The following is a 24,098-nucleotide window of genomic DNA, read 5'->3' as shown; positions in this document are numbered from 1 at the left end:
TGAAATTAGGACTCGATCAGCTATGCCAAAGCAAGTATTCCGTGGCAAGCAGTCTGTTCTGTCGAAGTAAAATGTCCCTCATCCTATGTAAATGGAAATTGAAAATATATGTTTGGTCTGTTAAGCTGCTTTCTACCGAAACGTGGATCCTCAGTATAAAAGATCAAGAGGCTCGAAGCATTCAAGACGTAGCGTTAGCGTAGCATTCAGAAAAATTGTAAAAGGATGACCACATCTGAGGTGTTAAAAGAAGTGCACGAGGATTGGCTGCAGATTCTAATTATGAATAGATAGTTCTCGTCGATAGGCCGCAGATTTCAATCATCCTTATTGAAAGTCAAATACCCAGGCACCCAGGGAAGGCCAAGAAATTTTCGCGAGCCATTCCTTCAAAACTTAGGACTAAGATACTATGGAGAGGCCAAACGTGCTGCTCGAAATAGATCTAGTTAGAGAAGACTAATCACAGGGGCAAACTAGTCAAGCTTCAGCACCTCATGACGACGATGACAAGGAGCTTACCTGAAGCATTCATTCGCTTTATTGAAATACCTTAGATCTCATAACTATAGCCGATTGTTTCAGACTTCAAGATTCCGAAATCGAAGTCATCGGTGTAAACTTGGTGTAAATGCAGGAGCCTTGCAGGAAGAGATGAGTAATAGCGCAACGAAGTACTTAGCTTAAGTTTTCATTAAATTTCTTCCAATCACGGAAAAAGTGTAGTGTAGTTTCCTCTACTTTTCTTACTCATAGTCTACTTCGTAATTCGTCTCTTATCCTCACTACCTATTCAGTTCCCACTGAGAATTAATCTAAGGTGCATATTATTTTTGAAGGTGACCGCGGACGGAGGCTTCCTTGTGAACAATAGCGCCGCAGGAGGAGTCTTTCAAAGGAAGCTGATGCTATTTATTTCCATCTATAGCCTTGACGTGGTACGAGACGGGAAGTCAATTGATCTGAGACATCCGGACCAATCGCAGCCCCTTAGAGCATGTCGAACCCAAGACCTGCTATTGCTCGTAACTTGTCCAATTACTGTGCAGCTGCCTACAAGACGCCCGCTCTGTTATATTATTTGTTTAACACAGACAAAAAATAAATAGATACGTTAACCAGTTCTCAAGGCCATGGCTATAATAAGAATGATGGGGATCAAGGACTTTTGTCAAGATGTCTTGTGCTGGTATATCTTTGCACCAAAGATGGCAATGTGCTCTTGCAAGCCATTTATAAGGATTTAGAACTGGGCGAAATAGGTCTAGGTTCTTTCACCCATATAAATAAAATTGTTATCTGTGCACTTCAAATTTTTTGCCTCAGGTAAAAAAAAATCTCGTCTTAAGTACCGTATGTAAGTCAAATAGTATAGATTCAATTTCTCGCTTTATGATATTACAAGAAAATTACTGAAAATATTTTTTTCAAAACTGGGTATTTAACTTCTCGGAGCGCCGGGGTGTGCACTATGATTAGTATTACTGTCATAGCAATAATAGGGGGCCGAAAGAGGTAGTCTAATTTCTTGGTTAGTATTAGCTATATCCTAAAACAGTATATAACAAAAGTTGCGTAAAATAAAATTTCTGTTTTTTTAAATATTTGATTAGTTATAAAACCGCACGAGGAATAATAACGAAGATATTTGCGCTTTCGACTATCTTCGTTGTTCAAATTTTCATCAAATTCTTTTAAATTAGGGTACAGATAGAAATCGTAGTACAATGCTTGAATGAGACTCAGTGTAATATCTCTACCCTTCAAAAGAAAGGACGTTGAATATATTACCTCGTATTATTATTATTATTATTATTATTATTATTATTATTATTATTATTATTATTATTATTATTATTATAGTTGGTGGTTTATCATAATAGTTAAACGAAATGAAATGGCGTATGGCTTTTAGTGCCGGGAGTGTCAGAGGGCATATTCGACTCGCCAGGTGCAGGTATTTTGATTTGATTCCCGTAGGCGACCTGCGTATCGTGATGATTAAATGAAGACAACACATACATCCAACCCTCGTGCCAGCGAAATTAACCAATTGTTTAAAATTCCCGAACCTGCCGGGAATCGAACCCGGGACCCCTGTGATAAAGGCAAGCACGCTAACCAATTAGACATGGATCCGGACATCATAATAGTGATATTACGGGAAGTGTGTACACCTATAAAGGCCTGCACTTTTCTATTTTCACTTTCCCGACCTGTAAGCCAGTTCTTATTGCGTTTTGAAAACTAGACAAAATGGGAGATTTATACTACAAGTAGCAGTTACCCGCGGTCTTCGCTCGCGTGTATTTCGTAATTTGATAAAAGTAATCTTTCCTCGGTACTGTACTAAGACATTCTATGAAAATCTCTAAAGTATAATAACTCGCACAAACATTTTCATTTACTCCAGAAACTTTGTTAACCACGTTTGTGGTATTTCCTTTTAGGGAAAAGATGACCATGAGACATAGAACTGTGCATGTAAGAAACAATCTTCTCAAGTCCAAAAATATGAATTTAAAAAAATGTTTATTTTTAAAGGAGATTCCAAATACCAAGTTTCTTGTCTGCAACATCTTTAATTTTTTATGTAAGTATGCTCATACAAATAATTCAACTAATTTTTCAATTCTTTCACCCCCTTAAGTTGATTATCCGGAAACAAAATAATACGTATTTATTTTTAAGAGATTCCAAATACCAATTTTCATGTCTTAAAACAGTTCAGTTTTCGTGATATACAGTCATTTTAAAAATTCACCCCCTTAGCGACGGAATATCTAAAAATCCTCCCTTAGTGAGCACCTGCATTGTAATGTGAATGTATCCCCAAAATTTCATTCCTTTATGTCCAGTAGCTTTGGCTCAGCGATAATGAATCCGTCAGGAAAAGTTATCTATATAAATGAGATTTTTTCTTGTGCAGACTTAAAACTGAGAGTTCGTGCTCCCGTGTACTGCATGCAAATGCTCTACGCTGTTAAGATCAAAAGAGTCAGTTTGCCTAAGTAGTTCTGCAATCTATTTGGGATCCTACAAAGAGGTTAGGGACTGTAAAATATTTCTATAAACAGTTTAATTGTAAGTGCAATGATAAAACAAATTGTATGTTCTATGATTTCCTTCCAAACATTCGTCAGGTCATGAACATTACTAAAAAATGTTCATTTCGTATCTTTTATTACTATGATTTCGCATAAACATAAATTTGTTCGTTTGTTTACACTTCAGTCTGTGCTAATTTAAAAATGTATAATTTTATTAAACTGGATGCATTTGTATTTTACTATTAGCTCTGGAAATGCAATTTTAATTTCACATTGATATTATCAACATACCGGTAACCCGCCTGAGGCCATGATAGTTAAGGCGCCAAGTCAGTCTGATACCACGGAGAGCAGGTTCCAGTCCCGACGGTCGAACTGTTTCTACCATGATAACGTTGACCGGCAGGGTAAAAGTGGTGGTATACAATTTCTAATTTATAATTACTAGATTACGTGCCAAAAGCTTGGATTCAATTCCAAACTTCTCCACAGTGCTAGTATGGAGTGAGGGCATATGATGCTGTTGGTGGTTCGTCTGTCTGATGGAGATAATAAAGACTTGAATAGACCCCTTGGTGCTATTGGACAGAAGTAGGCTATGTGCCGGCATCGGATTTCACCCTCTTCCTTCCTACTGTCATATATCACGTCATAAATTAAGGCCAGGGATGCTTCCTTCCCACTCATAGCCTTTCCCTATCCCATCGTCACTAGCCTTTTCCTATCCCATTAGTCACCATAAGACCTATCTGTGTCGGTGCGACGTAAAACAACTTGTGAAAAAATATTTCCAGTAGTTTCTACTGGGTACAGCCTGTAAACCTATTAGGCATTCGAAGTCTCTAAGATAACATTGAAAAAATATTCTACAAAGGTTGCAGGAAAATATCCTTTGCAAAACCGAGGTCTTGGACATAACCTTACACACACAATCCGATTGCTGAAGTTTTTATATCCTAACCTACAGTGAAATCTAAGAGGTCTGCTCCATCAACTTTAACCATGAGGATGTACACTATCAGGCACGGCATTCAATCGTCTTACGTCATGGTGTAATCTACCTATGTCACGGAGGGCCGTACGAACGAATGGGTTTCTTCCTGTGCCAGTAACTAGGTTAGGACAGCAGATCTTACGGGCTGGGTTCAGCACTTGTCAACTCTGACGATATTAATAAGGTATTGTCTGTAGAACACACCGCCCACTCCTTGCGAGATTCATGCTTGGTATATTGAAGATTGATGTGACGCTGAAGAAAGTAACAACTTGCATGAGCATGTAGATTACTTTTCCAAAATATATTGTCAATTAATAACATTAATGATCCGCAATATTGCACGTTCACTATTTTGATAAGTTAAACCATCGGTAATGCAATCAGATCAGCATTTTAGTCTTCAGTGCTAAACTCGGAGAACAACCACATTTATCAGATAAATGATACAAAGTTGCCTCAAAATCACTTCGTAAAGGGTCTGGTATAATTATCATAATTCTGTTCCATATACTGTTTATGATCCGTATGTACATACAGAATCTACTCGTACTGTTATAGGGGCCGATGACCTAGCTATTAGGCCCCTTTAAACAACAATCGTCATACTGAGATTTTGAGCATTTCCCAGGTTTTAGTCGTGGTAATAACAGATTAGTTAATACGTTTCGTGAAATGGGACATATTGATAAGAAGCGAAGCAGGCGACGTTCAGTGCTAACAGATGAAATCCTTGAAGACATTGGAAAACACATGGAAACATTCTGAGATCTGAGCAGCCTTTTGCAGTAAACGGAAGTTTGACAGTTCCGTAGAAAGTAGGTCAAGTTAGGAAACTAGAACTCCACAAATGTACTCTGGTGTAATAACTTACACCGGGTAATACTGTGTCTCGGATGAGATTTAGTGAATGGATTTTCAGTAAAGTGCATGACGGAGAAATAGATCCCGACCGCATTCTCTTCTCATTGTCAGACGAAGCGTGGTTTCAGTTAGGTGGGTACTGGAGTGCCGAAAAACCGAATATGCTCCATGAGTAACCTCTTTATGACCACAAATTAGGGGAGAGTACTCCAGAATTGATCAGGCAGGCACTATAGCTTGCTCTCGTATTGCCCGGCCGGCGGGAAGCTATAGCTTGCCGGCCGAGGCCTCAGCTTCGGTTCTCCGTTAATTGGATGACCCTGTATTATCAGATATCGATAGAATTTGTGTCGAAAAAACTAAAAATACAATTGTCTGTACGTACTGTTCCGAGATACTACACGCGCAGAGCTTAAATTCTACCACAATTATGGCACGGACGCCGCTCTTAATTACGCCATTTTACATTGAAATCTAATTGGGTACACTCTTTGGACCTTCTCTTTTTAAGACTGATTTTGTATTTATGCTTGTACGTATACTTTTTAAATTGTTGAAGGAAGTCTGGTACACACTGTTCTTAGCGAGGGATCCAGTTACTATAAGGAAACGAATGACATATTCTACATGAAAAGAGAACTCAACAGTAATATTAAAGCATGCTTTGCTCTCTAACCAGCCTTCAACAGAAGAATAAGCCAATAGTTTTTCTCGCTTAGTTAAGGTTTTATGGAAACTTCCTCTATGTGTAGTTATTCAGTACTTTTATAATCGGCATCCATTTCTTTGTTGCAGTTCTGGGAAGTAATATCTGGAGAACATGGGATAGATGCCACAGGAACGTACGTTGGAACCTCGGACCTGCAGCTGGAGCGAATAAGTGTTTACTACAATGAGGCATCAGGTAAGACATCCACCCAAATGATCCAGCTCTGTCGTACGGTAATATTAAACTTCAGTTTGCTTGTGCTGCCATTTACAGTAAAAGCGCGTAATTTTGACACTGCCTATAAACACAGTCCATTAGTGTACACAGAAATTGGTCAGCTCCCCTTTCCCCTATTTATTGTTCTTCAGAATGTAAAAAACTCTTCTTGGTCGGAACTATGCACGGAACAGTGGTGTAACTTTAGGGTCTGTAATGCAGGTGGGTCCGGGGCTGGAGGATCCGTAGACTTCCCAAGATAAACTAGTTAAATTACTAAATAACTTGACCTGAATGTCACTCTGTGCGGCAAAGGTGACATGGTAATATACACGACTCAAAAAAATTAGGGAAACATGTTTTTGAACGTATGCCATGCTCCACAAAACAATACCTCACACCCAGGTATATTACCAACTAAACCTTTATTCTTTACCGTTGAAGTATACAAAAGAACATCTCGATGGATTCGCGTTCATTTTCAGAACACAAACGGAAATGTCCAAATAGGGGCGGAAACAAAGTGATAGTCCTCCAGGGTGGATTTTTCACAGTTCGAGATCTTCAGTATGGTGTATGTCCTCTATGAGCATCTCTCTATCACAGCTTGGCACTTACGTGGATGTTCCGTATGAGTCGACGGAGGCCACGTTGCGGCATCAGGTCCCATTCTTTAATGAGAGCCTGTTCGAGGTTTTGGGGAGTTTGGGGTGGAACAGGACGCCCACGAACACTTCTGTCAAGCCTATCCCACACTTAGACGATGGGATTAAGGTCAGGACTCAGTGTTGGCCGTTCCACCTCTCGAATGTCCAGTTCTCGCAAGAGCTCTGGTGATGCGCGCTACATGAGCCCTGGCATTGTCGTGCATGAGTACGAATTCAGGGCAAACACCGTATGCAGCAACCAACACATGCTCGATGTACCCCGCAGCGGTAAGATTACTATGGACGAGAAGATCCCTACGGCCATCAACACTGATGCCACCCCACACCATCACAGAACCTTGTCCGAATCGGTCGCCTTTCTGGACAACATTCGGCATCTACTGCTCTCCACGGCGTCTCCATACACGTTGACGTCCATTACGACGTGTCAGGAGAAATCTGGACCCGTCTGTGAACAACACAGGTCTCGATTGGCAAAGTTGCCAGTTCACGTGGGTACGCGATGTTGCTGCATTAAACGGGGCACCAGAACAGGACTTCTGGGTCATAAGGACGCTTCTCTTAACCTGTTCCTTACTGTCTGGTCAGACACCGTGACTCCAGTGACCCCCCTGAGGTCTTGTTGCAGTTCTTTGGCAGTTGCTGAACGACGCCGCAACGCACAGATGGTCAGATATCGGTCATCCTGTGGGGTTGTCATGCGTCCACGACCTTGTCCAACCTTCCTTATGAACTGGCTTGTCTCATTGTAGCGATTCCACAAGCGTTGAATAACTGACGGAGAGACATTGAGATCCACGGCAACACGACGAAAAGTCCACCCTTCCTGGATCAAAGTGACAGCCCTTGCGACTTGAACCTCGTTAAGATGTCTCATGGGAAGTACTGCAGTGGGTTGTGTACCTCACGACGACACACGGACGCACCGCTATTCACTTTGTTTTGAGGGTTCACCCGACAGTTTAATGCATGGCTACGCCTACAGATGGAGTATAACCGATTTGACATACCCTGAGTAGCTAAGGTCTCAAGGTATGCTGTACGACCATTGGAACCCATCTACCAAATTAACATTAACATATCAGACGTTACAAGACATGTTCCCCTAATTTTTTTGAACTGTGTATTTGTATAATGGGCCGAAAAAGTTGGTTTTTTTTCCAGTACGGTATGTATGGAGAATATTGTCGGATGGTTGCATCTGCCTGCAAATGATTTACTGTGTTGAGTCAAAGTACAGCTCTCGCCCGTAACTAACGGCACGCTCTCACAAATGTCCGAGCCAAGTTGTTAATAAAGAAACGGGTAAAATCGGTACCAGAATATCAAATATTAGACCTAAGTATTCCTGTTCCTGTTTCTTCCGCAAAGGAATCATTTTCAAAACTTAACATTTCGTAGGTAAGTCTGTCGAGTTTGACCCAACGGTCCAGTTCATTTCGTTTTGAATAAGAGTACAGTAATGTCTTCAAGCTTAAAAAAAAAAAAACATTTTTATTTGCGTTGTACTTCAATCCCTACAAAATATTGAACTTTAAAAATAAAATCTAATATTAAATAATTCATTGATATTTTATAGGAAATCTTTTATATATATTAAAGGGATATAGATGGTATTAAAATATCTGCTATAGTTAAATTTGTGTTGCTGATAGGCTGCATGTCATTTTCTTGTTGGAGAGTGGAAGGGGGGAGGAGAATGGGTTCCTGCAGGTGCACCCCCATCATATTCATTACGCTTCTGACACCGAACCTTCATTGTAATAAACAATTATAATGAAATGACTGTAGTTTATTATTGGCGTGACATGAATTATTAGGATGACCTCCACAAATTGCAGTCCTTATTAGTCGCTGTGTCATGGAGACCAGTTTTTCAAAAGTAGCATTAGAAAGCTTCAATAGTGATTTCTTCTATACACTCTTATATAGATGTAGATTCTCTGAAATATCTTTCCCAAATGAGTAAATTTGGTATTCTATTCACTTTCACAGAAATTAAGTTGGACCAACTTTCAACTTCATACATTAAGTTCTCAGTAGTCTTATATTCTCTTAAATGCTTTTGAGAAATTTCACTACAATTTGAAAGAGTTCTGCTAGCTATAGCAAATGTAAGAAATAAAACATCAAAATGTAAAAAAGAGCATTCTGTTTTTGGTAATATATGTAAACCAATATCTAATTCTAAGGATGCAATGCTTTTAATGAAAAAGTGGTCCATTTTAACTGTGGTCTCAACTTTGCATTTCTAATGCATTTTATTTTAAACCCCTACATATTATCTGTAACATCAAGACTAGGCCTAATGTTTTCTTGGGGCTGTAGATCTAAATACAATTAAATCTCCAGAAAGTTATTAGGAGATTAATGAACAATTGTTTTTTTTAAATACAGTGTTTATTTAAATTTTATATAAGATGCTGTACTTTTAATGTGATCCTTTAAATATTTTACAAATTTGTACCTGGTCATCTAATAGCAGGTGATGTCCCATATCAGGACAAAATGCGTACTATTGAGAATGAACCATAATTGTATTTCTCTTATGACCATTATATTAGTTAATATTGAAAAGGTGGACTCCTTTTTAAGTTCCATTTAATACAAGGAAACAACTAATTGGCTGCTGAAAAGAATTAAATGTGGAAGAATTGGATGAGCACAGAGTTCTATGAAGATGGCAGTGTGAAAATGGGAAATTTGTCCTCGTCCATATGTTTCATCCTGCTCTCTCCAATGCTTCCTGCTCCCTCACTAACCTGTTTATCTTGTCCTTGTTTCTAGCCTTCTAGGACTCAGCATTGCCAAGTTGAAGATAATGCAATCTTGGACCTGTTCTAATTTTCATTGTACATTATAATTTGATAATTGTCAAATTGCCTACTTTTGTCAAACTGAAATAATTTGAAACATGGCAGGGCAAAATGATCTAAGTGCCAAAAATACTTTTGTAGGGGAAAATGAAAAAATTATCCTCACTGTTAAGATTTTCTTTTCAAACTTAGAGTAAGGGGAGCATGGATTGTTGTTGTACAAACATTTCAGGGACGTTTGAAATAAACTGCTGAAAAATGTATAAAACATTACGGAAAAGATAAAGTTCCGTGAAAGTCCTGTCCTCTTCATTAGCATCAATAAACCCTGAGACTGCTAGAATTTAAAAGAAATATCTTAGCCTCATTAACTTGCAACTCATCAGTACGACACCCAGATAGAATTCCAAGAAAATACAGAATCATATCACTTACAAAATATCATCAATAAGCGCTCAATATTTGAAGACATCCCAATCCTTTTGACTCATAAAAATCCATCATGAAGTACACTTATAAGTTCCTAAAAAATGATATCTTAACCCAAAAAATCTGGCATTGTACATATATCCTCCTTTCTTAATTCAAAGACTCTAGTTTCACTAAGGGGCTGCCTGTTAGATGCGGTAAAGGCGTGCCTGGTTCACCTGCAAGGACATGGTTCGATTCCCCATCAAGGAAGACAAATTTTAAAAAAAAATTTCCACTTCTGGAGGTGACCCTGGGTTAATTCAGCCTACACCAAAAATGAGTTCCAGGTGAATTCCTAGGAGCAAAAGTATCTGGGCTAAGAGTTAACCGCTTTTCCTCGGCAAGTGATCAGGTTGCGGATGGTGGAGGTCTTTACCATCCACCTAAGGCCTTCATGGCCTGTACGGAGACGATTTGCTTTGCTTGGTTGTTCACAATGATTCCTGGTTTCAACACCAGACAGGATTCCAAACTTGCAATCTCACTCTAGTTTCATTTGTAGAGAATGACTCCGGGATTGTCCCTAGTAATTCACGCCCATGAAGCATTGAAAATAACATACAAACACAATACATGAACTACCACAGCATTAAAAGAGAAAATTCATATTTAAGCTTGTATTTTCACCACCACAGAATCTCAAAACAAGAGAGGCAGGTTAGTCTACTAAGTGTGGCACTTACATCACTTCAAAGGTGGTGTTGGGACACACATGTAGTATGATCTAGACAAGTTTGTCAACTGCAAGGTGCAATGAAATACACATAGATCACATAGCTTAGCTTTGATGATGGCATTTAGAATATTTTGAGCAAACACAACTATTTTCCAAAGTTGTGGTACTCAGATCACTTTGCCCTGCCATACTTCATTTAGTGAATAATATATCCAAAACTGGGAATGAGGATTTCCTTATCCCCAATTTTGGACATCCTCTAGTTTCAAATACATCGTGTTGCAGTAGCTTCATCCTCTTCAGGTGGAAAGTACGTCCCTCGTGCCATCCTTCTCGACCTGGAGCCTGGTACTATGGAGGCTGTACGTTGTGGTGCTTATGGCCAGCTATTCCGTCCAGACAACTTCGTGTTTGGACAGAGTGGTGCTGGCAACAATTGGGCAAAAGGTCACTACACAGAGGGAGCAGAGTTGGTCGATGCAGTCCTTGATGTTGTCCGCAAGGAATGTGAGAACTGCGATTGTCTACAAGGTTTCCAGCTGACACATTCCCTTGGTGGTGGAACTGGATCTGGGATGGGAACGTTACTGATATCAAAGATCCGAGAAGAATATCCAGACAGAATCATGAACACGTACTCGGTTATGCCATCGCCTAAGGTAAGGATTACAGTATGAGACGTACCATAACTTAAACACTGCAATGATACTGGGAAGTATCTATGAGAATAAAAAAGAGGGATACTCCAAACGTTGTGTGTTGTATCTGTAATAAATCTATTGTATCAGTCAGATTGACAAATTGCAATGACCTGCAACATGGAGGTTAATACAGCAAAGAAATTTGCATGATCTGCCTGCATTTGGTTTCCTACCAAAATTAAATTATATTTTCAAAAAATAAACCAAACCCCATGGCACTACAGCCCTTGAAGGGCCTTGGCCTACCAAGCGACCGCTGCTCAGCCCGAAGGCCTGCAGATTACGAGGTGTCGTGTGGTCAGCACGACGACTCCTCTCGGCCGATATTCTTGGCTTTCTAGACCGGGGCCGCCATCTCACCGTCAGACAGCTCCTCAATTCTAATCACGTAGGCTGAGTGGACCTCGAACCAGCCCTCAGGTCCAGGTAAAAATCCCTGACCTGGCCGGGAATCGAACCCGGGGCCTCTGGGTAAGAGGCAGGTACGCTACCCCTACACCACGGGGCCGGACATATTTTCAAATTTGTATTGCATTTTTGGAAGGCAGATAGACAACAGTCAATGGCAATAAATAGTGCATCTGACTAGTATTGTACCATCTACTCTTACCAATTTCAAAATCATACTCTGATTAATCTAAAAAACAAATATTGGTCTTGGAATTCAGAATCATAAACCATAACTATAGTAATAATACAGTATACAAAATTGAAACATTGGAGATTACACATATTGGCCCTTATATTATTGATAATAAAATTGTTTATTAAATTAAGATTAAAATATGAAATTAATTGTATCCTCTTCCTGAAAGTTGAGATTTTTTAATACTGTTGGCACACTTCAATGGCTTAAGTAATAAATTTGTGAAGATTTTTTTTCTTATGATGGCAAACTAGCTAAGTATGTATTACTGTTTTCTTGTTTGAATAGCCTATATATTAGCAGATATGATATATTAATCTTATTTTAATACATCAAAATATTAACAATATAATTATATACTTAATTAAAAAACACAAAGCTCTCAATATAAGTACCCTTTTTCTTTCATACAAAAAATCATAAAATAGAAAAGTTTCACACTGATATGAAAAAAGTATTCTGAAGAGATGTTTCAGTATTCAAAGATGCTTAAATGTATTTTTAAATGCATTTTTGTTAGACATGTTTCAAATTTATGGATTACTAAGCCAAATATAATTTAATGTAAAGTAGCAAACATTTATTCTGTCCTGCGAAGGGAATTTTCAAAGCAAAATCTGTAACAAAGTGTTTGTCCACAAAACTTTATGATAGATAGGAAACATGATCCCTTTATCCAGATGGAGCTGAATTAGGGAAAATCTGGTTTTCCAGAATTTTACTCTTTAACTTTTCATCAGTGTTCCACTGCACAACTTGGTTTCCATCACTGTTATTAGTCACGATCAGTGTACTCTGGATTATCTTCAGCATCTCTCTCCTTTCTCTTGTAATTTTATACTTGGTTTTGGCATTCTTTCTTCATCCATTTAATATGTTCGTCACCTTTTTCCTCTTCAAACTCTACAAACAAGAGAATTACTTAATTATTGATGCTGAGTAGCTGTTCATGGAACATTTACATATACTTTTTCCTTGGCATATCTAGGAGTAGTCATACTCTGTCAGCGTACAGCAAAACTGGACTAAACATTTAGAGGGGTTTTTAATTACAACCAGTGATGGGAAAGGTACCAAAAAATGGAAAAAAAAAAAAAAAAAAAAAAAATAAAAAAAAAAAATAGTGGAACTGAATTAAGTTACTGGTACCTGAGAAATATTTTAGTAAATTGCAATTACAAATTAATTTTTCAATAAGTAATATTAAAATTACTTCACAGAACATCAGTCTTAAGGAAAAAATATACTGCTACATTTTGTGGGTCTTTTGTTTGTTAATTTCGAGATATTGACTATCGTCAGTAAAGAGACTAAACAGGATGATGTGGAACTTTCATAATTGTTCTTTTTATTTATTTATTTCCCAAACCTTTTATGGTTCTTAACACTCTCCTCTCCAAGCCCTTGGCATCTTAGGGCAAAACAGATCTTTACATTTGCTGAGAAGATCCTCTATAGAGGCACTTACAGGAAAACCTGTGTTTAAATTTAGGAACATCCTCAGCAGTGACAAATATTACAAGTTTGTCTTTGGAAGGTCCTTCGTCCAGCACTGGTGAAACTACTAATAATAATACTTTATTAACGGAAATACCATTTTACATAACAGTAGAGAAGTATAGACAAAACACAGTAAAAAGAAAGTTCAATGGAGTATAAGTAGAAAAATATGTACAGATATATACACAGGATATATTACAAGTAAGCACAGGAAAGTAATAGTCAATTCTCGAGATTATGTAAGTGAGCGAGTTGTTGTACAACTGAGAAGTTACCTTCATCATCACTTAATTTCTTAATTTCTTCCAGTTTCTGCTTCCATTTGACGTAACTATTACTAGCATATGCAACATTGACAGTTTTGTCATACAGCAAATTAAGAGTAAAAATTAAATTTTATAAACATTAATTACAGTACCGTACCTATAAGTAAAAATTACTAAAAACAATACTTTCAATTAATTCCAAATTCTGATTGGATTAAAATTAAAATAAGCATTTGATATTACCTTATCTGAAACTCATCTTTCAAGTATGAGGTAATTAATAATCACTTACTTGATTAATCAGTTGAATGAGAGAGTATGAATATTGAGTATATTAGCAAAGTAACTTCACTGAAATAACTATTTTCCTGTATGATCTTTCAAAGGCCAAAATGAGTTCTGCTTCACTCAAAGAATATCCTGTAAAACTATCATGTAGAATAATTTACATTCTGTAAAGTCAACAATCATAATGTAGAAAATATTGCAAGCAAACTCTTCTGCTACTGTAATTTCAATTTAATTGCACTAAAAGAAAATTTAATTTTAATTCTCAAAGTTATAACTGAAGAAATCAACAAAATTAGCAACAGTAAAAATATACTTGCAGTTCAATTTTGTTATTGCATTACAAGAAAAATTGAGGTTTAAATGGTGCATCTATTTATGGAGTAATTTTAATTACATGTCATAACTATTCGTAGGTAAGTGGAATGCACAAAAGCTTTTATGCAATATGTTGCACTATTCACTTTGCTGTAAAGTCTGTGAATGGATTTTCCTCAAAATTCATTTAAATTCCTGCATGTTTTCATCAGTTTGGATCAAATCTGGACGACTGCTTTGATAATCATCAAAACTCTCATTGCTGCTCATCAAATGGAAAGTTATGGAGAGTGCTTTGTTGCCGTAAATCTTCTTCGAGAGCCAAAGGATACTGGGTAATTTGCTGATCATCAAAGAAACAGAAAGCTTCTCTTGCTTCTTATTCCTGTTTTGATGTTTACATGCCATGATAAAGAGAATGAATCTTTACATTTTTGAACTTTACATGCAGAAAAACTATTGAATGCTGCTTATTAATGTAACCCTACTTGCATTATCTATACCAGAGGATAGACTGAGAAATCAAGACTGTATCTCAGATTGCATTGATTCCACCCCTTAAATTTAGCCCTGTGAAAGCATTCCAAATAGCAAAGATAGCATTGCTTAATTTTGAATCTGACCCTCTAAAATCTGAATAATGGTGTCAGTCAACTGAAGAGGTTTCAATAACAAAATCAATATAAAAATGTATGAAGAGAAATACTAGGGAACTGAAATTGGGGACAGGATAGCAGAGAGATTTTGTCATGGGGTTCTCGCCAAGCGAGCTGCGATTCAAATCTTGACCAGTGCTTGTGGGATTTTTAAATTATAAAGTCTCATTCTTGTGGTTTAGATTCCATGTAAAAATGAAGGTCTTGTGGCTGTGGTGATTCTATAAACCAGTTTGTGCAGAACTACAAACTTGCTTTTGAAATTATGACTGAAAAGACTTCTTCCAGATAAAACTTCCAAAAATCTGAAATTTTAATTAAAAGTAGTAAGTAGTAATGTAGTTTTTAACACAGATTATACCAATTAAGGACCTTACTGTAGTAACCCAATGTATTACTGATCCTTTTCTAGAAGTCATCCTCAGCCTACACCCAGAACAGAGAAAAACATATTAAGTTTTTGTGAGATATTATTACAGATTTCATTTATCAAGTATTAAAAACTATGGTACCGGTAAATTGAAATATTACGTTGAAAACATTCCATAGCAGACAAAGCAATTTCCTAAACTGTGCTGAAAGTTGAAGGACTAATGGTCCAAGAAAGGTTTCACATCGCGTCTTGGATAGTTCTATCAAGCTAAAAAAACAATTAAAAAATCACTTCTGGCCTGAGTGCAGTTCCAGAAAAAGAGCCTAAAATCACTTGTTTCTTTACTAGTATTCTTTCTTAATCAAATCCTAGACAGATTAACTTATTTACACAATTCTTTCTGTAATGTGTGCCTTGGTTCAATACCTGCAGGTGTTTTCTGATTTTTGAAAAATGTTCACACTGAATGTAGTTATAAGGGCTTAAGTGAAACTCTGCATTAGCACTCATAGTGGTAGGAAAAAGGCAAACTGCTAATCTACCAGATAACGATTAAGAAAAGGATTGTAATTTTTAGGAATAAATAAAGAATATATTCTCATACTTTATAATTTACCTAAAATTCGTAGCTCATATTCCTAGGATATTTTAAACATCCAGTTGCTTGCCTGAAGGACTAGAACTGTAGATTTAAAAAAAAAAATGTCTTGACATGTTGTCTGCAGTGTGAAGGTTTGATGTCAATACAAGGTACTGACAAAAGGAAAATTGGGCAGCACAAATAAGCTAAGGGATAGAATGATACAAGTTATAAGCCACGGAGTGGTCAAGAAAGGATGATTGTTAATTTATACAGGTTTCTTGGTAATTAACACACTTCGGTATTTCTAAGGAACTCAATATGGAGATACCACACATTGTCTGCAAAAACCATTAAATATTTTAAACCAATCATTTAATTATCCTGCTTCTAAGAACTTAGGAGTTCCCAAGATTTGACACACTGCATTTTTAATGATTAGAAATTCCATTAGCTTTGCAAAGCTCTTGAACTGCTTTAATTCCACTAAACCAATCTCATTCCATGACCACATGCATTTCTGGGAGAATAAATCTTTTGATATTTTTTATTTATTCACAATCGCCAATGTACTGTAGGTGAAATATTCTTCAATCTATACAAAACAGAGCATTGAAAGAAAAGGCATACCTTCTTAAAGGTTTTATGAACTTAGTTAGGATTGGGAAGAAAATGGCTACATTGCTGTGTTGCCTGAAACCTTCCTTGTCTGATGTTAAACCACTACTGAAACAAAACAATAGTCTGCGTAAGTCATAGCACTACCAGTAGATGTTGATAGTGGTTTTACAGGGCTGCAGTATTTTGTTCTGAAACTTTTCTCTGTGGTCAAAATGTAGTTAGGTTCATGTTTAATGCTAGTAAGGCTCTCAATGTTATACAGTCAGACTTGCAAAGATTCCTTAAGATTCCTTAATTGCTTTTGATATTTCTTGCAAGTTGACTACATGCAAACATTATGCTTTGCTTTTACACGTGTGTGTGTGTGTGTGTGTGTGTGTGTGTGTGTGTGTGTGTGTGTGTGTGTGTGTGTGTTTCAAAGTGCTCTGCTTCCACCTTATCTGAGTGGTACAATGTATCCTGCATTACAGTAAAATTCTTCATAAGGTTGCATGTTGACAATTTCTGTAAAAGAACAACTTGCATGCACCTATCCACCTATCTGCATTATTTTTCAGCAATTTGAAATTTATTAATGGAGAAAACCCAAAGAATATGTTGCTAGTACTGAATGCCAATTATTTTCCAGGTCATTTTCATATTATATTCTGTTTTTTACCCAGTATAACATATTTTAAGAAATTCACAAAGATTTGTCTCATATGGTTACATACACCACATTCTCAATTTCTTTCTTGTTGATTGCAGGTTTCAGATACTGTTGTCGAGCCATACAATGCAACTCTGTCAGTCCATCAGCTAGTAGAAAATACAGATGAAACTTTCTGTATTGACAATGAAGCTCTCTACGATATTTGTTTCCGAACACTTAAGCTCCAGAACCCGAATTACAATGACCTTAACCACCTCGTATCCCTCACAATGTCTGGCGTTACAACATGTCTAAGATTCCCTGGCCAGCTAAATGCTGATCTAAGAAAGCTTGCTGTAAACATGGTGCCTTTCCCTCGTCTTCACTTCTTCATGCCCGGATTTGCTCCACTCACGTCTCGTGGTAGCCAACAGTACAGAGCTCTCACCGTTCCAGAACTTACTCAGCAAATGTTTGATGCAAAGAACATGATGGCAGCCTGCGATCCTCGACATGGACGTTACCTCACAGTGGCTGCAGTTTTCAGGTATGCAATGTAATAAGCAAATTAATTTAAATTTTCAATGTAATTCCTGTAGTAAAGTAAATGAGAATCTGCTTGATCTGATTTCAGCCAAGTGCTGTCAAATAATTAATTCCCATCTCAGGCTTATCTATAGGAATGTGCTGGTGAGGCCCTTCACACACCTTTTAAGGCATTGATACTGTACAATTGAGTTACTGGAAATAAATTTATAGGGAAGATTTAGATTGCTGAAGGAATCTGTCCTGCCTGTGTTTTGAGCAATATGAGCCATATTTACTCAAATCTAATAATAAAATTTTCAGCTAAATTTATTCTCCAAAATAGAGATGCACATTATGATCAGTGATTTAGTAAATAAGTTTGCAAATTCTAAAATTTATGGTCAGGTTACCTCATTGCTAGTCTTTCCAGGCTTCCTATTTTTGTACTTTATAATTTTATTTTACTATCAAAATAAATTTTTGTATGATAATCAAACGGGAGAAAAAAAAGTGAAAGGTTTATACAAAGTTACCTTTACATATAGGGTAATACCATATTTATGCAGGAAACCATGAAAACTGGTATATGCAAGAGCAACATATGCTCGCTATGCCAACAAAAAATGGTCATGATGATACTAGCTTTATGTCCCACTAACTACTTCTATGGTTTTAGGAAACTATTAGGTGCTGTTCAGTACTGTGCATTCTTATTCTTTTTAAAGCTACATATTTTGGCCAGTAAAGAGTCCATCTGGTATCATTCCTTTAGTTCAAGGGACTCTCTTCATGCCTTCAGACTCTTCAAGAGTAAAGAATAAAATTTAACAAAGATGGTACAGATGGTATCATTGTAGATTGTCACAAGTACCACTAGGGTGACCAAAAAGCAAACCAAACCTCATGGCGCAACAGCCCCGAAGGGCCATGGCCTACCAAGTGACCGTTGCTCAGCCTGAATGCCTGCAGATTACGAGGAGTCATGTGGTCAGCACGACAGATCCTCTCGGCCGTTATTCTTGGCTTTCTAGACTGGGGCCGCCATATTACCGTCAGATAGCTCCTCAATTGTAATCACATAGGCTGTGTGGACCTCCAACCAGCTCTCAAATGCAGGTGAAAGTCCCTAACCTGGTCGGGAATTGAACACAGGGCCTCCGGGTAAGAAGGCACGCTACCCCTACACTGCGGGGCTGGCTACTAGGGTGACCAGACATCCTAAATTTTCTGAATTTGCCCTTCATTTTTGGCCCTATGTCCGGGAGTGAAGAAAAAAGTGCCAAATTGTCCTAAATTTGGAAGTGCTTTTTATAGAAAAATTCTTATATCTAGATGAAAAAAAAAACTGCCAATTTGTTACAGGATGTGCAATTATATTTTTTCCTGCAAAAGTAAGACAAATTTTTAGCAGCATTTTGAAGAGTGCAGAGTATTTTCCAGTGCCAGGCAGTGATGCTAATGAAAGTATTTTCTTTAATATATGCCCAATGGACTGTTACTAGTAATCATTTAAACACTGAAACAGAGAAAAGCTTATTTTTGATGTACAATTTGAAACTTTTAATATGCATAGAAATTGTCAGTTATTTATTGAACAGGAATAATTTACTGGCAAAAATCACATTAGCAGAAAAGTATCAGTATGGCAATGTCACGTAATGGTAAGAAAATCAATACAGTATTTTTATTAGTATAATATACTTGTTTTCCAATTGATTCTAGGACAAATCAGCAACTCATTTATTGACTTCCATTATGACTACAGCTAGTATTTGAGGTGAAACTTTGTGAAATGTCCAATGTTTTGTGAAGTGTATCCTAGCGGTCATATGGTCATACAGATTTTGGTATAAAATGGAAGGGTATGTATCGATACTTGAAGGCAGAAACAGGTTCCAAGGAAGACATTCCAGTAATCTCTAATGAATAAGGGGAGTGTATGTTAGGATTTGGACAGTAGTAGTATTCAGTCAGCAATATATAAAGGATTTTTTTATTACAAGGGTAGTGTCCAGATAGGCGACTAACACTAATAAAGTATTCAAATTGACCTACAATAACAGATATTTACAACAAGATAAAACAGTTGAAAACTGGAAAAGCAGCTGGAAGCGACAAGATTTCTGGGGATGTATTAAATGCAATGGGTTGGGATATAATACCATATCTGAAGTACTTAAAAATTTGATTACTGTTTCCATGAAGGAGCTATACCAAATGAATGGAGAGTTGCTATACTGGTCCCTGTATATAAAGGAAAGGGTGATTAAAAATAAAGTAGATTATTACAGGCCAGTCACTGTCCTGTAATGCATACAAGTTTGGAAAAGTGGTCTGTTTGTATTATAAGTTTGCAAAATTACACTGGTTTGATAGAAGGCAGTTTAGGTTTAGGAAAAAGTTATTCCACTGAAGCCCAACTGTTAGAAAGATACGGTATAGAAGATATTTTAGATGCAGGAGGTCAAATGGACTATATCACAATTTAGATATGTAAGGAGTTTGATACGGTAGATCTTGGGACACAACTGACATGAGTGAGTGAATAGGGGGATATATTTCTAGAAAAAGAAGTCTGATAATTACAGTAGGTGAAGCATTCATTATCTGATCCTGCAATCATTTAAGAGGGGAATTCCTGAAGGCTGTATTATTGTACCTTCATTCTCTTATATGAGACGTTGGGTGGAAAGGGAGCTGAAGAAGTGTCTGGTGTAAAAAATTTAATTTCTACATTTTGAGCTCCTTTGCTACGTATGGGTCTCCTTAAGACTGTTACACAACAGTCTCCACCACTCTAATATGACAACTTTGTACAATATGTAAGAAAATTAATGAAAGCTGTAATTCATTTCTCAATACAATTTTTTTTAGTAGCAAGTTGGTAATTGATATCTTCTGAAGTATTGCACTTAGAAGTAAGAACTTTTTTTTTTCTTTTTAATGCTCGGTATCTTGTGGCAATATGAGTAATGAGATGGAAGCTGAGGAAAGGCTTTCTTTCAGATGATGTTATACTGTAATTAGTTCAAAAATTGTGAGCAACTGCAAAAAGACCTTGAAGTGAAAGTTCGATAGCAGGCAGTAGTATTATAAACGGGAGGAAAAGTCCTGTTTTGATGGGGTGAAAGTTACTCATGTGGATCACTGTAAGTACCTATAAAAAGTTAATAAAAAGAGCCCTTCATTGAGGTAATCGCAAACAGGATTGCAGGAATTGCAGTAAGGATGTAAAGGGCAGGGCATGTAAGTCTCTGTTAAGACCATGGCTGGAGTATGGTTCTTGCATATGGGACCCTCACCAGGATTACTTGACTTGTGAACTGGAAAAAATCCAGAGAAAAGCAGTTCAGTTTGTTCTCGGTGATATCAGACAAGAGTTATGGAACCATTTCCAAGTTCGGACTGGGAAGACTTGGGAGAAAAGAGATGAGCTGCTCGATTAAGTGTGGTACGTTCCAAGCTGTCAGTGGAGAGATGGCATGGAATGACGTTAGTAGATGAATAAGTTTCAGTGGTGTGTTTAAAAGTAGAAAAGGGGAAGATAAAGTTGGAATTCAGTAGGACAAATTGGAGCAAATATTTGTTTTTAGGAACAGAAGTTAAGGATTGGAATAATTTACCAAGGGAGATATTCAATAAATTTAAAAATTCTTTGAAAATTTTAAAGAAAAAGGTAGGTAAACAACAAAGGAAATCTGCCCTCTTGGGTGACTCTCCTAAATGCAGAACAATGGTGACTTCCTGACCCTAAGAACTGCATAACAGGAGTTAAAGTAATGTAGATTTTCTGAGGATTTCTTTGTTACAATTGTTGCCAGTAATTTTTAAAGGAATAATGAAACTTCGATTGGTGAAAATTCTGCTTGGATTTAAAAAAAATCACTTGAAAAATAGATTGTAAATTTTACTTTTGCAGGACAAACATTTCTTGGTACTGTAATGTATATGGTATGTATATATGTGTGTGTCTCATTTCTTGATACGGTTTCTTTTGAAAGATGGGTATTAAATTAAAAAGGTCAATCCCTGACTTGAATAATCCATTATGTTTTTATGTATAACAAGAAAGAATATATATTTTAATGATATGTAGACATTGAGGAGCTAATGTTATTGAAATGGGATTGTTTCTGAATTATGCGTCATATAAATAAAACACTAAGTGTGTGCAATTATTCAATTACATTTCAATTAAGCATTCTTTGAGTTTTAGTAACAAATGTACTCCACAACTTGTTACAGAGGCCGCATGTCCATGAAGGAGGTCGATGAGCAGATGTTAAGTGTTCAGAATAAGAACAGTAGTTACTTCGTAGAATGGATTCCAAACAATGTCAAGACTGCTGTATGTGATATTCCACCAATGGGACTAAAAATGTCATCCACATTCATTGGAAATACAACAGCAATTCAGGAGCTGTTCAAGCGAATCTCTGAACAGTTCGCAGCAATGTTTAGGCGAAAGGCTTTCTTACATTGGTATACTGGGGAAGGAATGGACGAGATGGAATTCACAGAAGCAGAATCCAACATGAATGATCTGATATCAGAATATCAACAATATCAGGTAAGGAAAATAATCAATTTGATGCTAATCATAACCTCATATTAATAACAAAATGTTAGTGGTTCATACTTCAGTTAAGAGTATGCTATGAAAACAAAACGTTCCTCCTATAATTACATTAGCCTTCTTGAATTGTACTGTTGGAAATATCACAAACTTAAACATACAATTTATGAACTAGTTTTAAAACACATGAATATTGCATAACGGATCACAATATTTACAAGGTTATTTCCCTAGTTCTCATGATTTGAAAGCAAATTATGGGCTGATCATAAAATTACAACAAAAAAGTACCCTATTTCAAATAAACTAGTGATAAATCAGTCACTATACAGGTGCCAAAACCAGAGATCAGTTCCAAACTCCTCTGCTATGAGAGCATGTGGCGGGCACTGTTCATAACAATTCATCAGCTAGATGGCGACATTATGCCTTGAACCACTTCGTGTTATTTCACAGGCGTAGGATATGCACAGACTTCTTTTTCAGGAAAGAATTCCAGTGCTCTAGTGTTTCTTCAACCAAGAAAGTGACTGCATATTTTGGGTTGCTTAGCTATCAGCTTGCATTCGAGAGATAGTGGGGTTCGAATCCACTGTCAGCAGCCCTGAAGATGGCTTTCCATGGTTTGCTGTTTTTACAGCAGGCAAATGCTGGGGCTGTTCCTGAAGGCCACAGTTCCTTCCTTCTCACTCTTAGCCCTTTCCTATCCCATGCTGTTAGATTTGGAGAACGAGGGGGGTAATAGACCAGCACTGATCACTGTCGGAAAAATCTTCAAGAGATTGTAAGAAGGGAATCTTCTGTATGAGCAGGGGCTGAATCTTGTTGAAACCACCCATGCAATATTTCCTCTTCCGTTAACTGACAGAAGAACAGCGTCAAAATGTCTTGGTACCTCTCTGCATTTACTGTCATCTCAAAAAAATAGGCAGAATTATTCGTCTTGCACTAACAGCACACCAAATGCTAATCTTCCTATCGTAATGAGACTTCATAAACACCTAGGATTTTCAGACATGAATTGCGAGAGTTATGACTCAATCGTACGACCATTAAGATGAAACCAGGCCTCATCTGAAAAGAACACAAGCTGTGGGTCTAATAAACATTCAATGATATAAGATGACTTATTGACCTAATTCCTATTACTCCTGGGTGGAGTGTAGGGCACGTACAAGAGCTCTCCATCTGACTCGATTTGTTGCCACAGTTTTGATATTCTTCCAGGACTTCCCAACTGACGCTGCCTCCGCTTCCACTGTTCGATGCCATGTTGTCCTTCATCTCCCTCTTCTTCTAGCCCCTTGTGGATTCCATTCAAGAGCCTGTTTTGGAATGCTGTCAGGACCTTTATGCAGTGCGTGATATATCCATTTCCATTTACGTTCTTTTATATGGATTTCAACCTTTCATTGTTGGGTATGCTCCCACAATTCCTGATTTGATATAATATCTGGGCATCACACTCCTAGGATGGTCCTTAAACATCTATTCATGAAAGTCTGGAACTTGCGTGTTCTCTCTCCAGTCATCTTCCATGTCTCACACCCGCAGAAGAGCACTGATTTCACATTTGTCTCAAAGATTCTCAATTTAGTCTGTTCTCAATTCTCTGGACTTCCACACCAGCCAGAGCTAGGCAAAGGCCCCTTTGGCCTTGTTTACCCTATTTTGGAAATCATTTTCCCCTCCACTTCTAGAAATACTACTTCCTAGGTAAGAGAAGTTGTCAACTCGCTTTATCTCTTTCTATAATACCAGTGGGTTAACCGAGCTCAATAGCTGCATCTCTTAATTGCCGCCAGTATCCAGTATTCGGGAGATAGTAGGTTCGAACCCCACTGTCGGCAGCCCTGAAAATGATTTTCCGTGGTTTCCCATTTTCACACCAGGCAAATGCTGGGGCTGTACCTTAATTAAGCCCACGGCCGCTTCCTTCCCACTTCTAGC

General features: G+C 37.4%; 1 protein-coding gene across 2 annotated transcripts in view; it reads left to right on the top strand.

Moving 5' to 3' along the window:
• LOC136876329 (tubulin beta-3 chain) overlaps positions 1–24,098 on the top strand; it is a 145,001-nt gene that overhangs the window by 106,885 nt on the left and 14,018 nt on the right. Inside the window, exons 2-5 of one of the 2 annotated variants that reach the window (XM_067150180.2) lie at positions 5,704–5,812; positions 10,768–11,123; positions 17,161–17,591; positions 21,818–22,142. In XM_067150180.2, coding sequence (XP_067006281.1) covers positions 5,704–5,812; positions 10,768–11,123; positions 17,161–17,591; positions 21,818–22,142 — 1,221 coding nt within the window. Of the gene's footprint in view, positions 1–5,703; positions 5,813–10,749; positions 11,124–17,160; positions 17,592–21,817; positions 22,143–24,098 lie in introns of both variants that reach the window. The other variant, XM_067150179.2, reaches the window with a different exon arrangement.

Source organism: Anabrus simplex, chromosome 6 (genome assembly GCF_040414725.1).
Source record: "Anabrus simplex isolate iqAnaSimp1 chromosome 6, ASM4041472v1, whole genome shotgun sequence".
NCBI lineage: Eukaryota > Metazoa > Arthropoda > Insecta > Orthoptera > Tettigoniidae > Anabrus > Anabrus simplex.
This window is presented reverse-complemented; position numbering and strand designations above follow the sequence as displayed.